Below are 12,591 nucleotides of genomic sequence, written 5' to 3'. Positions count from 1 at the left end.
CCCCCCCCGATAAGTATAAACATACAAGGGGTCCAAGCAACTCCTCTGTGATGCAAGAAACGTTCTATATTATAGGTGTAAACATAAGGAGAAATCTATGGAGCACTTCCTACATATATTTATATTTTCTGTTGTTAATCCTCACCAGAGCATATTTTTTCCATTGATTTTTAGAGAGAGTAGAGGAAGGGGGAGAGACAGAGAGAGAAAAAATCGATGTAACAGAGACACATCGATTGGTTGCCTCCCACACACGCCCTGCCCTGGGCCAGGGATTGAGCCTGCAACAGAGGTATGTGCCCTTGACCGGAATTGAACCCACCACCCTTCTGTCCGAGGGCTGACACTCTAACCAGTGAGCAAACCGGCTAGGGCGCACTTCCTACATGTTATTGTATTTATGTCATACCACAAGAAAAGAACAAAGGAGCCTGTGATTGACCAAGACTGGCTCCCCTGCAGGCCCAGAGGAGAGGTGCTGTGACTGGCAGCCCCACCAGAGTCATGGGGTTGGAGGTAGGAAGAACAGTTCCTGATAGGAAGAGGGATGGGGGGGAGTGGGGAGTGGAGAATGGGGGTGATGTCCTGTTACCCGTTGGGGGACGGGATGCTAGATAGATAAAGTAACTGATAGCCACAAAGATATGCAAAGAGGCTGTCCCAGGGACCTCTCAGCCACGCTGGTCCCTGGCCCTCCCTCTCCCTTCTCCATTCCTACCCCCTTCACTCTGGGTTGTCTGACCCTCATCCTTAGCCTTCTTTAGAATCCTCCTGCTAAGGTGATCATTGGCCATTTTTGCCCAGATCACCTTGGTCAAGACAAAATCTTGGAATGACAGTGTATGACGAGTGGCCCAGGAATGCTTAAAAGACTTATCAGTTCATTCCCGGAAGGGAGAGCGGTGGTGAATAATGTCTGGTTCATCCGGAACAGTCAAATGTGGGGTACCTACACCTGTGGATTTTCTAGAAAATTAAAATTCAGCCCCCTATGGATTCCAGCAAGAGAGGAATCGACAGGACTACTCCAGCCATGAAGACAGAAGAGAAGCAGTCCAGAGATGGAAGACGCTGATGTGGCCTTCCCATACTAGCAGTTAGCAGCTGTGCGTCACTGAAGGTTGCCCAGGACCAAACCAGACAGAGTCGGACCTGCATTACCACCTTTTGTCCACCATCCAGAACTGAAATGTCAGTGCTGACATGTACACATAAGGAACTGTTGGACATTGAAATTGGGTCTCAAAAGAACTGTTGGCCCAGAAAGAAACTCACTACACACTTATTCATTTGCCTGTCACCATAACCATTATTGCTTGTCTCATTTTCAGTTCTTATAAGTGTATTTCTAATAGCACATGATCTCACTTATCTAAATAATGAACAACATAGACTGATGAACAAGAACAGACCCAGAAACAAGGAGGCATGGATCAGACTGTCGGGCCTCGCGGGGAGGGTAGGGAAGGGTAGGGGTAAAGGGGGAGATCAACCAAAGGACTTGTGTGCAGGCATATGAGCCTAACCGGCGGTTAAGGACAACAGGGGGGTGGAGGCATGTGTGGGGAGGGGTGTGGGATGGAATGGGGGGACGAGTACAAATATGTGATACCTTAATCAATAAAGAAATTAAAAAAGAAAGAAAAAAAAAGAAAAAAAAATCAACCCCCTAAGAAAACAAACAAGCTCTTTTTTTAAAGGTCAAAAATTTAATGTACATACACTTTGACTCAGCAATTTCAGGAATTATTCAGATATCCTCACCATGTGAGATATGACATGTATCCAAGGTCATAGCAGAAGGTTGAAAAGACCCACCAATTGAGGAATGATTAAATAAATAGTGACACATCCTTAAGTAGAATATTATGCAGCTTTGAAAAAACTGAGGCACCCAGTTGCTGTGGTTCAGTGATTGAGCATCAACCTATGAACCAGGAGATCAGGGTTCGATTCCTGGTCAGGGCACATTCCCAAGTTGCAGGCTTGATCCCCAGGGGCTTTCCTTCCTCTCTGAAATCAATTAAAAGAAAAATTTTTTTTAAAGAGTGAGGCAGCAACTTAGATACTGATATGGAAGGAGCAGGTGTTGTGTGAATGTCAGACCAGGACATATAATACCACATATAGTATAATACCCTTTGTAAAAGCTAAGTATTCATGTATACATGTATGTATTTAAGGAATTATATATACATACTCTGCCTGAAATGAATTACAATAGGTAATGTTAGTTTCTCTCTTGGAGAGAAAACCTGGTACATGGTAAGGAAGAAGTCCCTTTTGTACTTAGAATTGTATACAAGGAATACTTATTACCTATTCAAAAACAAAAAAAACAAGGTTTAAATTTTTGAGCTATGTATGACATGTACGTATAATAAAAATCTAGTATTGTTAAAAAAAAGTGCTGGCCCAAGTGTCAGGACACCATTTCTGTCACTTACAGTGTGACCTTACTCAGTCTACATGCACAAGATGGGGATTTTAATATCCCAGGATTTCTGGAGGGTTGGAGTGTGATGTAGCACAAGATTTGCCATCAAGTAGGTATTTAAAAAACGGTAGTTCCCATCCTTCTTCAATGTCCTCGTCAAAATGAGAATTGGATGTCCAGCTCTTATATATTTTTAAATACTGAAAGGTCAATGGGAGACAGTGCCTTCTGAATGATGCATGCACTTGATCACATTGTACATATACAATAGAGTGGACAGAAAGGAGGGAGGGAAAGGGAACTCTCTCTGGGGCTTTCCTGTCTCTGAGCAAACACCTGGGTGTGGAAACCCTGTGAGACTATGAGTGGGGCCCTTGGCTGTCCCAGGGTGTCCCTGCCTGGGGGCAACTCCTTCACCTCCCCCAATAAGACAGCTGGTCAGCTTCAGGGAGGATTGGGTGGAGCACAATTTAAAATACTGACTTAGGGCCTCAGAGACCCCCCTCAACGGGTGCTGGCCTGGGCTCTGACACCACCCTCCTGGCTCCTGGGGCCCGGTAAGAGGGCCTGTCACACATGAACAGGGGGCAGAAGGTTAGTACTGTTTACGAAATTTTTGTTTCAGCTATATACATAACTTTTCAGATTGGAATAAAAGTGAATCTCTTACTACGAACTGCAAAAATAGTTAGAGAGCCATAGGTCTAGATAATGGTTCTGTTAGTTTTATCACCAAGAAGTGAAGTCCTTTATCATGACACAGTCCAGATCCCTGGCCCTGGCCCTGGCCCTGGGTGGAAGGGGCTGGGGGCAGAATGCCTGGGCTGTCTGGAAGCAGCTCCACTGAGGCAGCAACTAGGAAGGCAGCGGATATGTGCCTTCCCGAGGGGGACCAGGGTCTGGGGAGTCAAGGGTCCAGGGACCAGAGCCCTGGAAACTCCACAGCAAGGCCAGAACCAGGGTGTCCAGTGCCAGGCCAGCCTTACTGCAGTACCCTCTGCATGTGCCGTTTATTCTCCCCTGGGGTTTTGGCAAGTCTGAAAATGCACTCATCTCCGCCACGCTAAGGGGTCAGCGTGTCTGCCTAGAACTCTATGGTGGTGGCAGTTGAACCAAGTGCCTCAGACGCGCTGCCCCACCTAGCTGTGTCCTAAACCTGTGCCTGCCCTAAGCCTTGGAGACAGTGTTTCAACAAAGACAGGCCAACGCCGTAACACTTACCGAACCCATTCACCCTTAAATACACACAGCATACCCTCCACGTGCACACGCCCTTTACATACTCAGCTGTGTAGGTGATAAAAACGCTTCATGTGAAAGGGCAGAAAGGTGATGGCACGGAGCAGTGCAAGATGGATGTGCTGGTGAGCGGAACAGGAAGAGCCCACTTATCAATGCCAAGTCCTATACTATCTTGGCTTCTAGAAATTGTGGGTGTGAGACATCCAGTCACTCAGAATGGACTCTGGGCCTCTGAAGAAATGGGAAAACCAGGACTCCTTGGTCCCTGGCTGCAAAGGAATGAAAATGGTAAAAAGACATCTCTAGCCCCCGAGGAAACCTAGGTGCCTGGCTGAGGAGGAGCACAGCCTTGAGAAATGGACAGCCCTGGGTGCAAATCCCGTCTGTCACATTCTAGTTAGGCCTTGTCTTTCAGGCCTGGCTTTTCCTTATCTGCAAGCAGTCCCAATGTCGACTCCTGTGCCTACGGGGACTAAACTCTCCTGATACCATCTGAAACCCGCTCTGCCTGCCTCCGGGGTTTGCTGCACAGATAAAATGAAATGAGGTATTTGAGGTATTTGTTTCATGACCAAGGCCTCAACCAGCTTTCAGCAAAGAAGTCTCTGGGAACAGCGTGAAGGTCAGATTTTCCTTCTGATCCCCACCCCTCCCCAAAGTTTCTGATTCCAGGGATAGGCCTCCTGACCATCTCTCCCACTTCATGGGCAAGGGCCACACATACACCAAGTAGGGTTGGCAGAGCCAGTTGAGACTTTATTTTGGAAACAAAAAAAAAACAAAAAAAAAACAGCAACACTTGATTTGGCTTTTAGTTGGGGGCACGGGAAAGAGGTGGTCCCCCGGGCAATAAACTCCCCCCACCCCAAGGGTGAGCCAAGGACTGGGGCTGAGCCTCAGGAGGGGCTTCCTGTGCCCGCAGCTTGGAGGACAGGAGCGCCCGCGGTCACCATTCACTTGGGGAGGACATCAGATGATTCAGACACCAGCTTCCCATCTCGGGTCTCAATCTTCTTCACAACCACCGTCTTGGAGGAGCTGGTGCGGCTGAAGGAGCCAGAACTCCCGCCAGAGCCCAAGCTGGCCTGGAAGCCCAGGCCATAGTTGAGGTTCCCATAAGATGGGGTCATCAGCCCACCTGGTCAGGAAGAGGCAGCCACATGAGCACAGGAGCCCTGCACACATTAGGCTCCAACGCCCCCTTCTCCCTCCAGTCCCCTGGGATGGGGAACTGCCCTGGTTCACCACTCCAGGACTGCCCGGGAATACCAGGAGCAGGGTGGGGCAGAGCTTTGATATTAGCTATGTGACCTTGGACAAGGCAGTTCATTGGGCCCCAGCTTCCTCAGCTGTACAAGAGGGAAATGTATAGGGCAGGGACACACCTGAATAGCCGCTGGTGGTCTTGGTGTGGATACTCATGTTCTGCATCCCAGATTCCAGCCTGTACCCAAAGGACACATGGATGTCAGGACCAACTCCTGGCCCAGGAAAACAAGACCCACCGCTCCCCACCCCCGGTCCCAGGGGTAAGGTACCAGGGCCAGTCAAATACCCCCCACACCCACCGGTTCTCCTCGCCCTCCAGCAGCTTGCGGTAGGTGGCGATCTCCACGTCCAGGGCCAGCTTGACGTTCATGAGCTCCTGGTACTCCCGCAGCTGCCGGGCCATGTCCTGCTTGGCGTTTCTCAGAGCAGCCTCCAGCTCAGCCACCTTGGACTGAGCATCCTTGATGGCCAGCTCCCCACGTTGCTCGGCATCAGCAATGGCAGCTTCCAGGGAAGCCCTCTGGCCTTTGAGACCCTCAATCTCAGCCTGGAGTCGGCTGATGTTCCGGTTCATCTCAGAAATCTCAGTCTTCGTGCGACGCAGGTCATCCCCGTGCTTCCCAGCCAATGTCTGCAGCTCCTCATACTGTGGGGGTGACATGAGAAGTAAGGCCCTGTGCCCCCACCACCACCAACAACAACACGCACACACTGCAGGCTTTCTTCCAGACCTCTGGGCACAAGGGCATCCCAATCTCCCCAGCACCCACTCGGCAGTCCCAGCACATAGCAGGCAGAGTGGTGTTTGAAATACTGCACCCTGCTCATGAACTGGAGCACAGAACGGACCAGAAGGGGAAGGCCAGCTTAGAGACCCTGCTCTTCACCTTGATCTGGTACATGGTCTCAGCCTCAGCCCGGCTGCGGTTGGCGATATCCTCATACTGGGCCTTGACCTCGGCGATGATGCCATCAAGATCCAGAGAGCGGTTGTTGTCCATGGACAGCACCACAGATGTGTCGGAGATCTGGGACTGCAGCTCACGAATCTCCTATGGTGGGGAGGGAAGGGGATGAGGCCCTGTCCCTGAACACAAGGAGCCCCCTTTTGCAGAAGGGCCTTCCTTAAGGGACAAGCTAGGGGAGCAATAAAAAGAGAGGAGCAGGTGGGCCTGAGGACCTGGGAGGGGGCAAAGTCCTAAAGAAGCAAAACTGGTCAAAGACCTGGAACCTGGAGGGATGTAAGGATGAAATGAGGTCAGGAAAAAGGAAATGTGTCTTTGGGTGAGTAACCGGAAGGGCTGGGCCCTTCATGATATCAGCTACTAATACTGAGCCCACAGTGGGCTCAGAACAAAGACTCAGAACAAAGACATGAGAGAGAGTGGGCCATTGGGTCACCATTCTGTGTATGATGACCTTGGACAGGCTTTTTCAATTCTCTAAGCACATTTTCTGATCTGTGAAATGGGGTAATCAACCCTCTCTCATGCAGGGGGATGGAACTAGAGAGCATCAATACTGAGTTAATATCAGTAGCTGTAATTATTCCAAGGTGGGCCCTTGTCTGTGGTGCACATGGGGCCGGGAGGAGTCTCTGATGAGGTTAGGGGAACAAGGACATACCTCTTCATACAGCTGCCTGTAGAAGTTGATCTCATCAGTCAGCCCTTCCAGGCGGGACTCCAGCTCTACCTTGTTCATGTAAGCTTCATCCACATCCTGTGGGGTATTTTGGAGGGGGGCCCTGAGCTGGGTGACCACACCGGACCCCAACCCAAAGGCACCCAATAGCCTGGAATTCTAATTATTGTCTTCCCCACCTCACTTGTGGCCTCATCCTCCCGGCCAGCCTCTGCCCCATCGCACCTGCATCCCCAGTCCAAACACCTTTCCTCAGTTTTCTGCAGCACCCCGCCCCCTCCTCCTTCAGGAAGCCTGCTATGGCTAGATCTCCAATTCTACTGCTCCATTTCCATGTCCCAGCATCAATATCCAGAGTTCTGTACAAATGCACCTCCTTAGCTCTGTTTTTGCCTACTTTTCCTGTATATCTAGGAAGTACCCAAATGTTGACCCATTACTTAGAAATATCTAGAGACAGACCCCAGAAAGCCTTAGTCCGAGTATCTAAGCCCCAACCTCCAGTGTCTGGTGAAGGTAGAGGATTCCCTCACCTTCTTGATGAGGACGAATTCATTCTCCATCTCTGTGCGCTTGTTGATCTCATCCTCGTACCTGGTAAGGATAAGACTTAGAATCAAGGACCAAGGCAAAGGGGAGGTTCCCCTGAGTCTTTTTAGGGGGACAAGACTATCTGAAAAATTTTTTTCATGGAAATGCAAGATATAAAGGGCTGGCCTGGTCCTTCTGCTCATCAGCCAGTGGGGAGGCCTAGAGCAGTACACCTCTCTACAAACCCATGAATATTCTTTGGATTAGGCATAGCAGGCATATTAGGTGGGCAACAGGGACTGATGAGACCTCAGACAAAAGGGGCCCATGCTTAAATATATATCAGAAGCCTGTTGGCTACTTGTCTCTCTGAGGTCTACTATGTAAATATTAACATATAATTTGTTGTCCAAATCTGAACAATTCAGAGACTGAAGGGGGGTGGGTGCAACTAACAATTATGCCAGGGCAATGGGTGTAAACTAGACTGTCCTGCTAAAACCTGGTCACATGATCACCCTAATTATATAATCTGCATTGTCCAAAAATCAGAGGGCCATGGGGTCTTAGGCCTCTGGCCCCCTGGGTTGACAGAACAGATGAATTCAGTTGGGCCAATGGCAGTGCGGAGGAAGGCAGCTTACTTATTCTTCAAGTCCTCCACCAGTCCCTGCATGTTGCCAAACTCTGCTTCCAGCCTCAGTTTCTCCTGACCCAGCGTGTCCAGCTGCCGCCGAAGGTTGTTGATGTAGCTCTCGAACATGTTGTCCATGTTACTGCGAGTCGTCTTCTGCTGCTGCAGGAGGTTCCATTTGGTCTCCAGAATCTTATTCTGCTGCTCCAGGCTCCGCACCTGGAGGAGGGAACGAAAAGGTCTGCATGAGGCCAGGGCTCAGAATCTGGGGGGAAGCAAGCAGTGTGCTCCGCTCCCCAAAGAGTGGGTCTCCAGAACCCAGGGAGCTAGTTAGCTTTCACCTAACAGAGACAGCATGGTGAGTGGGGTAGGGAGCCATGGCCTTCTAACTCTGGGGCGGGGACATGAGGGTGCATGGTTGGAAGGAGACAGCTAGGAGAGTCATGTTGAAACAATTTTGCAGAATAAATACGTGTTCTTGAGTTAGATTGTACTAGTATATTACAGATCAGTAAAAATAGCCAAGTGTTAACACTTTATATAAGACAGAACAAGAAAATGTAGGTTGTTCTATTATCTACTACTATCATCATCATTATTTGGAGGGACTGTGAGGAACTCATACAGCTTATAGGGAAACAAAAGCCCTAGGCCCTGGAGAGTAGTGGCCAGAAGACCTGGGTTTTAGCCAAACACTGCTACTAACCTAGGCTGCAGAACCTTGAGTTGCTTCCCCTCTCAGAGCCCAGGGCTCCTCAAACCTGCAATGGCCTAGAGGAACTCAGGCAGGTCCTTTCAGGAGTCCTCCCCTTCTTCCCCCCCCCCCCCCCCCCCCCCATCTGTGCAAAATCACTTGTGTCCAGGGAAAAGACAAAGGACTGGGCAGATCTGTCTGCAAATGGAAGACTCCCTCCTACCCTACCCCCAGCCCACCACACCCAGGAAACCCTCTCCTCGGCCCCAAACGCCCCAACACGAAGGTCCTGGGTTCCTTGGACACAATGAAATCCAGATTTTAGGATGAGATTAAGGTATGTTAGAAGGGAAATTTTTTTTAAAAATAGTAACAGACTGATTCCAAGAAGAGGAATTTATCTTCCTTAATCAACCCAAAGTTGTAACTGTTTTTAAATTGGGAGGGACTTAGAAAAGAAGGTTGACTTAAGGGTCTGGCCTACATCCAACAAATCCCTCTGTAAATTCCTTTCTTCTCCAGGTCATGCTGCCTCAAAATTATGAAAAATAAGTGACTATAACATTTGGCCAAGGGCCGCTAAGCTCTCTACCTTCATTAATACTTGAATAGGCAAAATCTCTTGAGTTAGGGATTCTCGTGCCCATTTTATAGATGAGGAAATCAGTTTCAGCAAGGGAGTCCATCAAAGGGAAGGGCGGAGCACTGGGAACCAGGAATTGGGACTCGGAGCTCGTGTTTAACTACTTGCGGGGAGGACTCAAGAGCTAGTAGAACGCAGTCAAGAAGCAACGTCAAGGGTGCTTAGAGCCAAGGAACTAGGAAGCCCTAGTTCCTAAGGGGAGTTGAGCTTCCTAGCGCACTCCGATCCCTAAAGAGGCTAATCTGCCCCAGTATTTCCTGCTTTCCGTTCCCAGAATGCCTCCCAGGAGCCAGTCAGCAGGGAGGGCCCAACCTTCCAGGCGCTGAGGCCCCAGGGGCTCCCTGAGGGAGCCTACCCGCAAGGCTGCAAAACTCGTCCTGGCCCAACCTCTGGGGAAGTGGACCCAGGACGTTGGGGTGGAGCCTGGGAGGGAGGAGAGAGGGGACAAGGGCCGAGTGGGGAGAGGGGCGTTGGCGGACAGACACGTTATCTACAGCCATAAATTCTGGGGTTTAACAGGACGTGAAACCTGGGCGGGGCGTCCAACGCCCCAGACTTTGAATCCTGGATGGGCTTTCTTGGAGCCAACCCCTGGCGTCGCCCCACCTCATCCCCACACATACCCCTCCCAACCCCAGACGCAAAAAGCTTCCCAGGTAAGAGCAGCGCGTCGCCCAGACAGCCCGCCTTAGCCCCGCACCCCAGGAGGGGGCAGGTCACTGCCTCGCCCGGCCCCGCCCCCTGCAGGCTCCAGGGCAGGGGCCAAGGATGACTCATCCGGTGCCCCCCACACTCGGGCCTTGGAACGCCAGAGGCTTCGATCAATGTTTGTCTGTTTAGATCAAGACACCAGTTCCTTCTCCCAAAATCCTATCAAACTCATTCTTTTTTAAAAATGCTCAGGGGTACCTCTGGGAAACTGTTGGGGAAGTGCTAGGGGAGAAGGTGAACTGGAGGAGGGGCACCCCTCCCTCCCCACACCCCCACCCCCCCCCACCCACCCCGACAGCTAAACAGCTGGGACTGGTCCAGGCTGAAAGCTTTAGCCGCGATCAGAACTTGGGTTGGGGTGAGATGGGTAAGGGAGAGAGGACGCCCCAAGATTTAGAATCAGAAGCTGTCCCATCCCTGCGGCCAGCCGGAACCAAAGTGCATGGGAGGAGTGAGTCATAGGTTGGAAGAAAGGGTTATCAGAGTGGGTAGGGCCCAGCAGGATGCCAGTGGGGCCTGGAGATGTGCCCACGGACAGGGCAACCAAGAGAAGGGGCATGGACCCTCTTCAGACCCCAGGCCCAGCTAGCCACGCAGGGGGAGCCCTCACCTTGTCGATGAAGGAAGCAAACTTGTTGTTGAGGGTCTTAATCTGCTCCTTCTCCTGGTTGCGCACGGCCTGGATGTTGGGGTCCACCTCCAGCTTCAGGGGGCTCAGCAGGCTCTGGTTCACTTGGACAGCTGTGATGTTCCCCATCGCCCCAGCCCCGCCGTAACCCCCAGCCAGACTCATGCTGGTGCCCAGGCCACCGCGGTAGCTGCTGCCCACACGGGAGAAGGACGAGGAGCTGATGCGAGTGCCCGGTGCACTGGAGTACGAGCGGCTGCTGAAGGCCCGGGGTCCAGAGGTGGACACCTTGTAGGTCTTCTGGGTCACCCTTGTGGACATGGTGGAGGCTGGAGTGGAGGCGAGAAGGCTGAACCTGACAGAGATTCGCGAAGAAGCCAAAAAGCTGCTGGTAAGTGGGGGACAGCATGGCCCTTTATAAAAGAGAGCCCAGCCCAAAGGAGGGGGGTGGGCCTCGTACCTGAGTGGCTAGGCCCTGAGGAGGCCGGGCCTAACCCGACACCTGCCACCTACAGGCCACACTCAGGTGGGGGCAGCAGAGAGCTGCTCCCACCCTGGAGCCCATTCCGGCCCCACCCCCAGAAACCCAGGAAAGAGCAATTGGGAGAATGTGAAACTGGCAGGAATCCGGTGGCCTGCACAGGTTCCCTGTAACAAAGAGGCCCACCAGGGATCACCCAGCCACTGCCATCCTGACTCCTGAGTCTTGTCTCCTTCCCTCCTGTGGGAAATCAGTGCCAGGACTGAGAAGCACAGCAGGACAGTGATCCCTGCCATGTGGGTCTCCTGTGAGCAGCTGACACCCCATGTTCTTCTCTCTCCTTTGAGTGACTATGAAGGTCTGCCCAAGGCTGGAGAACAGGAAACTGGGTTCTGAATTCTTGAACCTGATGTCAACCATTTGTCTAGTCTCCCCTCAGTTACTGTTGTACTCTCAGCACCTGGTGTAGTGCCAAGAGGGCCTGGGTAAATATTTGTGGAATGAACACGCACACACATATATACACACACACACACATACATGGGCAGTCTTCCTTCTGGGTCTGCGTGTACAAGATAAAGTGAGATCCAACACAGCACTTTTCTTGGTACACAACCCAGTACTCTCTTTCTTCCCAAGATCTCAGGATTCCCAGAGCCAGGCTGAATACTGTAGGCCTTGCTGAAGGGCCCAGAGAATGAAGAACAAGTACTAAAGAGGTAGAGGAGTGGCGGGGGAGGAGGGGGGCGGCGGGGGAGAGGGGGCGGGGAGGGGGCTTAAGAGAGAGGTGTTGTGTTGGGATCTTCACTGTTCTCACTGCTCCTTGGGGGAGTCATTCCCATAGCACCCAGTGGGTGAGTCAGGAAGGAAGGCAGGACGGGGTGGGGTGGGGTGGAGGAGGGGGTCAAGGGACTGATGGTGAATCATTCTGCAGCCATCTGGGCCCTCCTTCTCTCCCCAGGCCCCCAAATAGCCCAAGGAAATGAAGAAAGAGTCCCTGCACCTGTCTCCCTGAACCCATTATCTAAATGAGTCAGAAGAGCAGGTTGGGGCACAGCATGCACCTGCAGGTTGGAGAAAGGGGAGCTGCATAAGACACCCCAGGCCTGGGCGGGCTGGGTGGGGCAGGCTGTGGGTGGAAGGCGGGTTTGTTTGGGTCCCCGAGGCAGAGATTCCAGCTGTAATCGCCTGATGATGGGGCTTGTTAACGAAAAAAAAACATTGAAACCTGTAAAGAATTTTGTGAGTTTATTTGAGCCAAATTGTCGACATATGCCGGGAAGCAGAACCTCAATGAATTGAGATAATGCTCCGGAGAATGCAGGGTTACATCTATATTTATACCTTGAAATCAAAGAAAAGGGACGTAGGTGAGTTACATGAAATCCATTGGTGACAGATTAGGGAGGTGGGACAAAGCAAAGCGGGGAAACCTCTGGGATTGGGTGAAAAGTGAAATGATGGACATGTGCTTCTCTTACAGAGATAGATACAGGATACTTTAACGTAATTAACAGTTGACAATTAACTTGATAATAATAACAATGAAGGAATGTCCCAGTGCCATTTGTTGTGCCCTGAGGGGTCCGGGGTAAAAAGGAAGTTACAAGTTACCCAGACATCTCACAGACATCTCACAGATATGTTATCTTAGAGGCAAAAAGGCAAATGGGCTCA

General features: G+C 51.1%; 1 protein-coding gene and 1 long non-coding RNA gene across 3 annotated transcripts; one reads left to right on the top strand and one right to left on the bottom strand.

Annotated features, from left to right (window-relative positions):
- Positions 1 to 1,697: 1,697 nt before the first annotated feature.
- Positions 1,698 to 10,826, bottom strand: KRT8 (keratin 8). Of its 2 annotated transcripts, none has more exons than XM_054719054.1 (8): positions 10,416 to 10,826; positions 7,768 to 7,976; positions 7,126 to 7,186; positions 6,575 to 6,670; positions 5,836 to 6,000; positions 5,248 to 5,594; positions 5,065 to 5,123; positions 1,698 to 2,013 (listed from the first exon to the last, which is right to left on the bottom strand). In XM_054719054.1, exons 1-8 carry the CDS (start codon positions 10,752 to 10,754, stop codon positions 1,961 to 1,963), a joined length of 1,329 nt encoding a protein of 442 aa, XP_054575029.1. In that variant the 5' UTR covers positions 10,755 to 10,826; the 3' UTR covers positions 1,698 to 1,960. The 2 variants fall into 2 exon arrangements, with proteins under 2 accessions (XP_054575029.1, XP_028000229.1); XM_028144428.2 differs by lacking the exon at positions 1,698 to 2,013 and adding an exon at positions 4,410 to 4,817.
- Positions 10,763 to 12,010, top strand: LOC129149790 (uncharacterized). Its single transcript, XR_008556603.1, has 3 exons — positions 10,763 to 10,824; positions 11,554 to 11,633; positions 11,876 to 12,010. It is a non-coding gene; the product is annotated as an uncharacterized LOC129149790 (long non-coding RNA).
- The last annotated feature ends 581 nt before the right edge of the window (positions 12,011 to 12,591 follow it).

Source organism: Eptesicus fuscus, chromosome 7, assembly GCF_027574615.1.
Source record: "Eptesicus fuscus isolate TK198812 chromosome 7, DD_ASM_mEF_20220401, whole genome shotgun sequence".
Lineage (NCBI taxonomy): Eukaryota > Metazoa > Chordata > Mammalia > Chiroptera > Vespertilionidae > Eptesicus > Eptesicus fuscus.
This window is presented reverse-complemented; position numbering and strand designations above follow the sequence as displayed.

Bases quoted from the DNA above. Each gene is read 5' to 3' on its own strand.
- KRT8 (XM_028144428.2), bottom strand. From the start codon at position 10,754: ATGTCCACAAGGGTGACCCAGAAGACCTACAAGGTGTCCACCTCTGGA. The intron at 6,671-7,125 runs GTGAGGGAATCC...AATACCCCACAG, and splicing joins AATTCGTCCTCATCAAGAAG to GATGTGGATGAAGCTTACAT. The intron at 5,595-5,835 runs GTGAAGAGCAGG...TCACCCCCACAG, and splicing joins AGACCATGTACCAGATCAAG to TATGAGGAGCTGCAGACATT.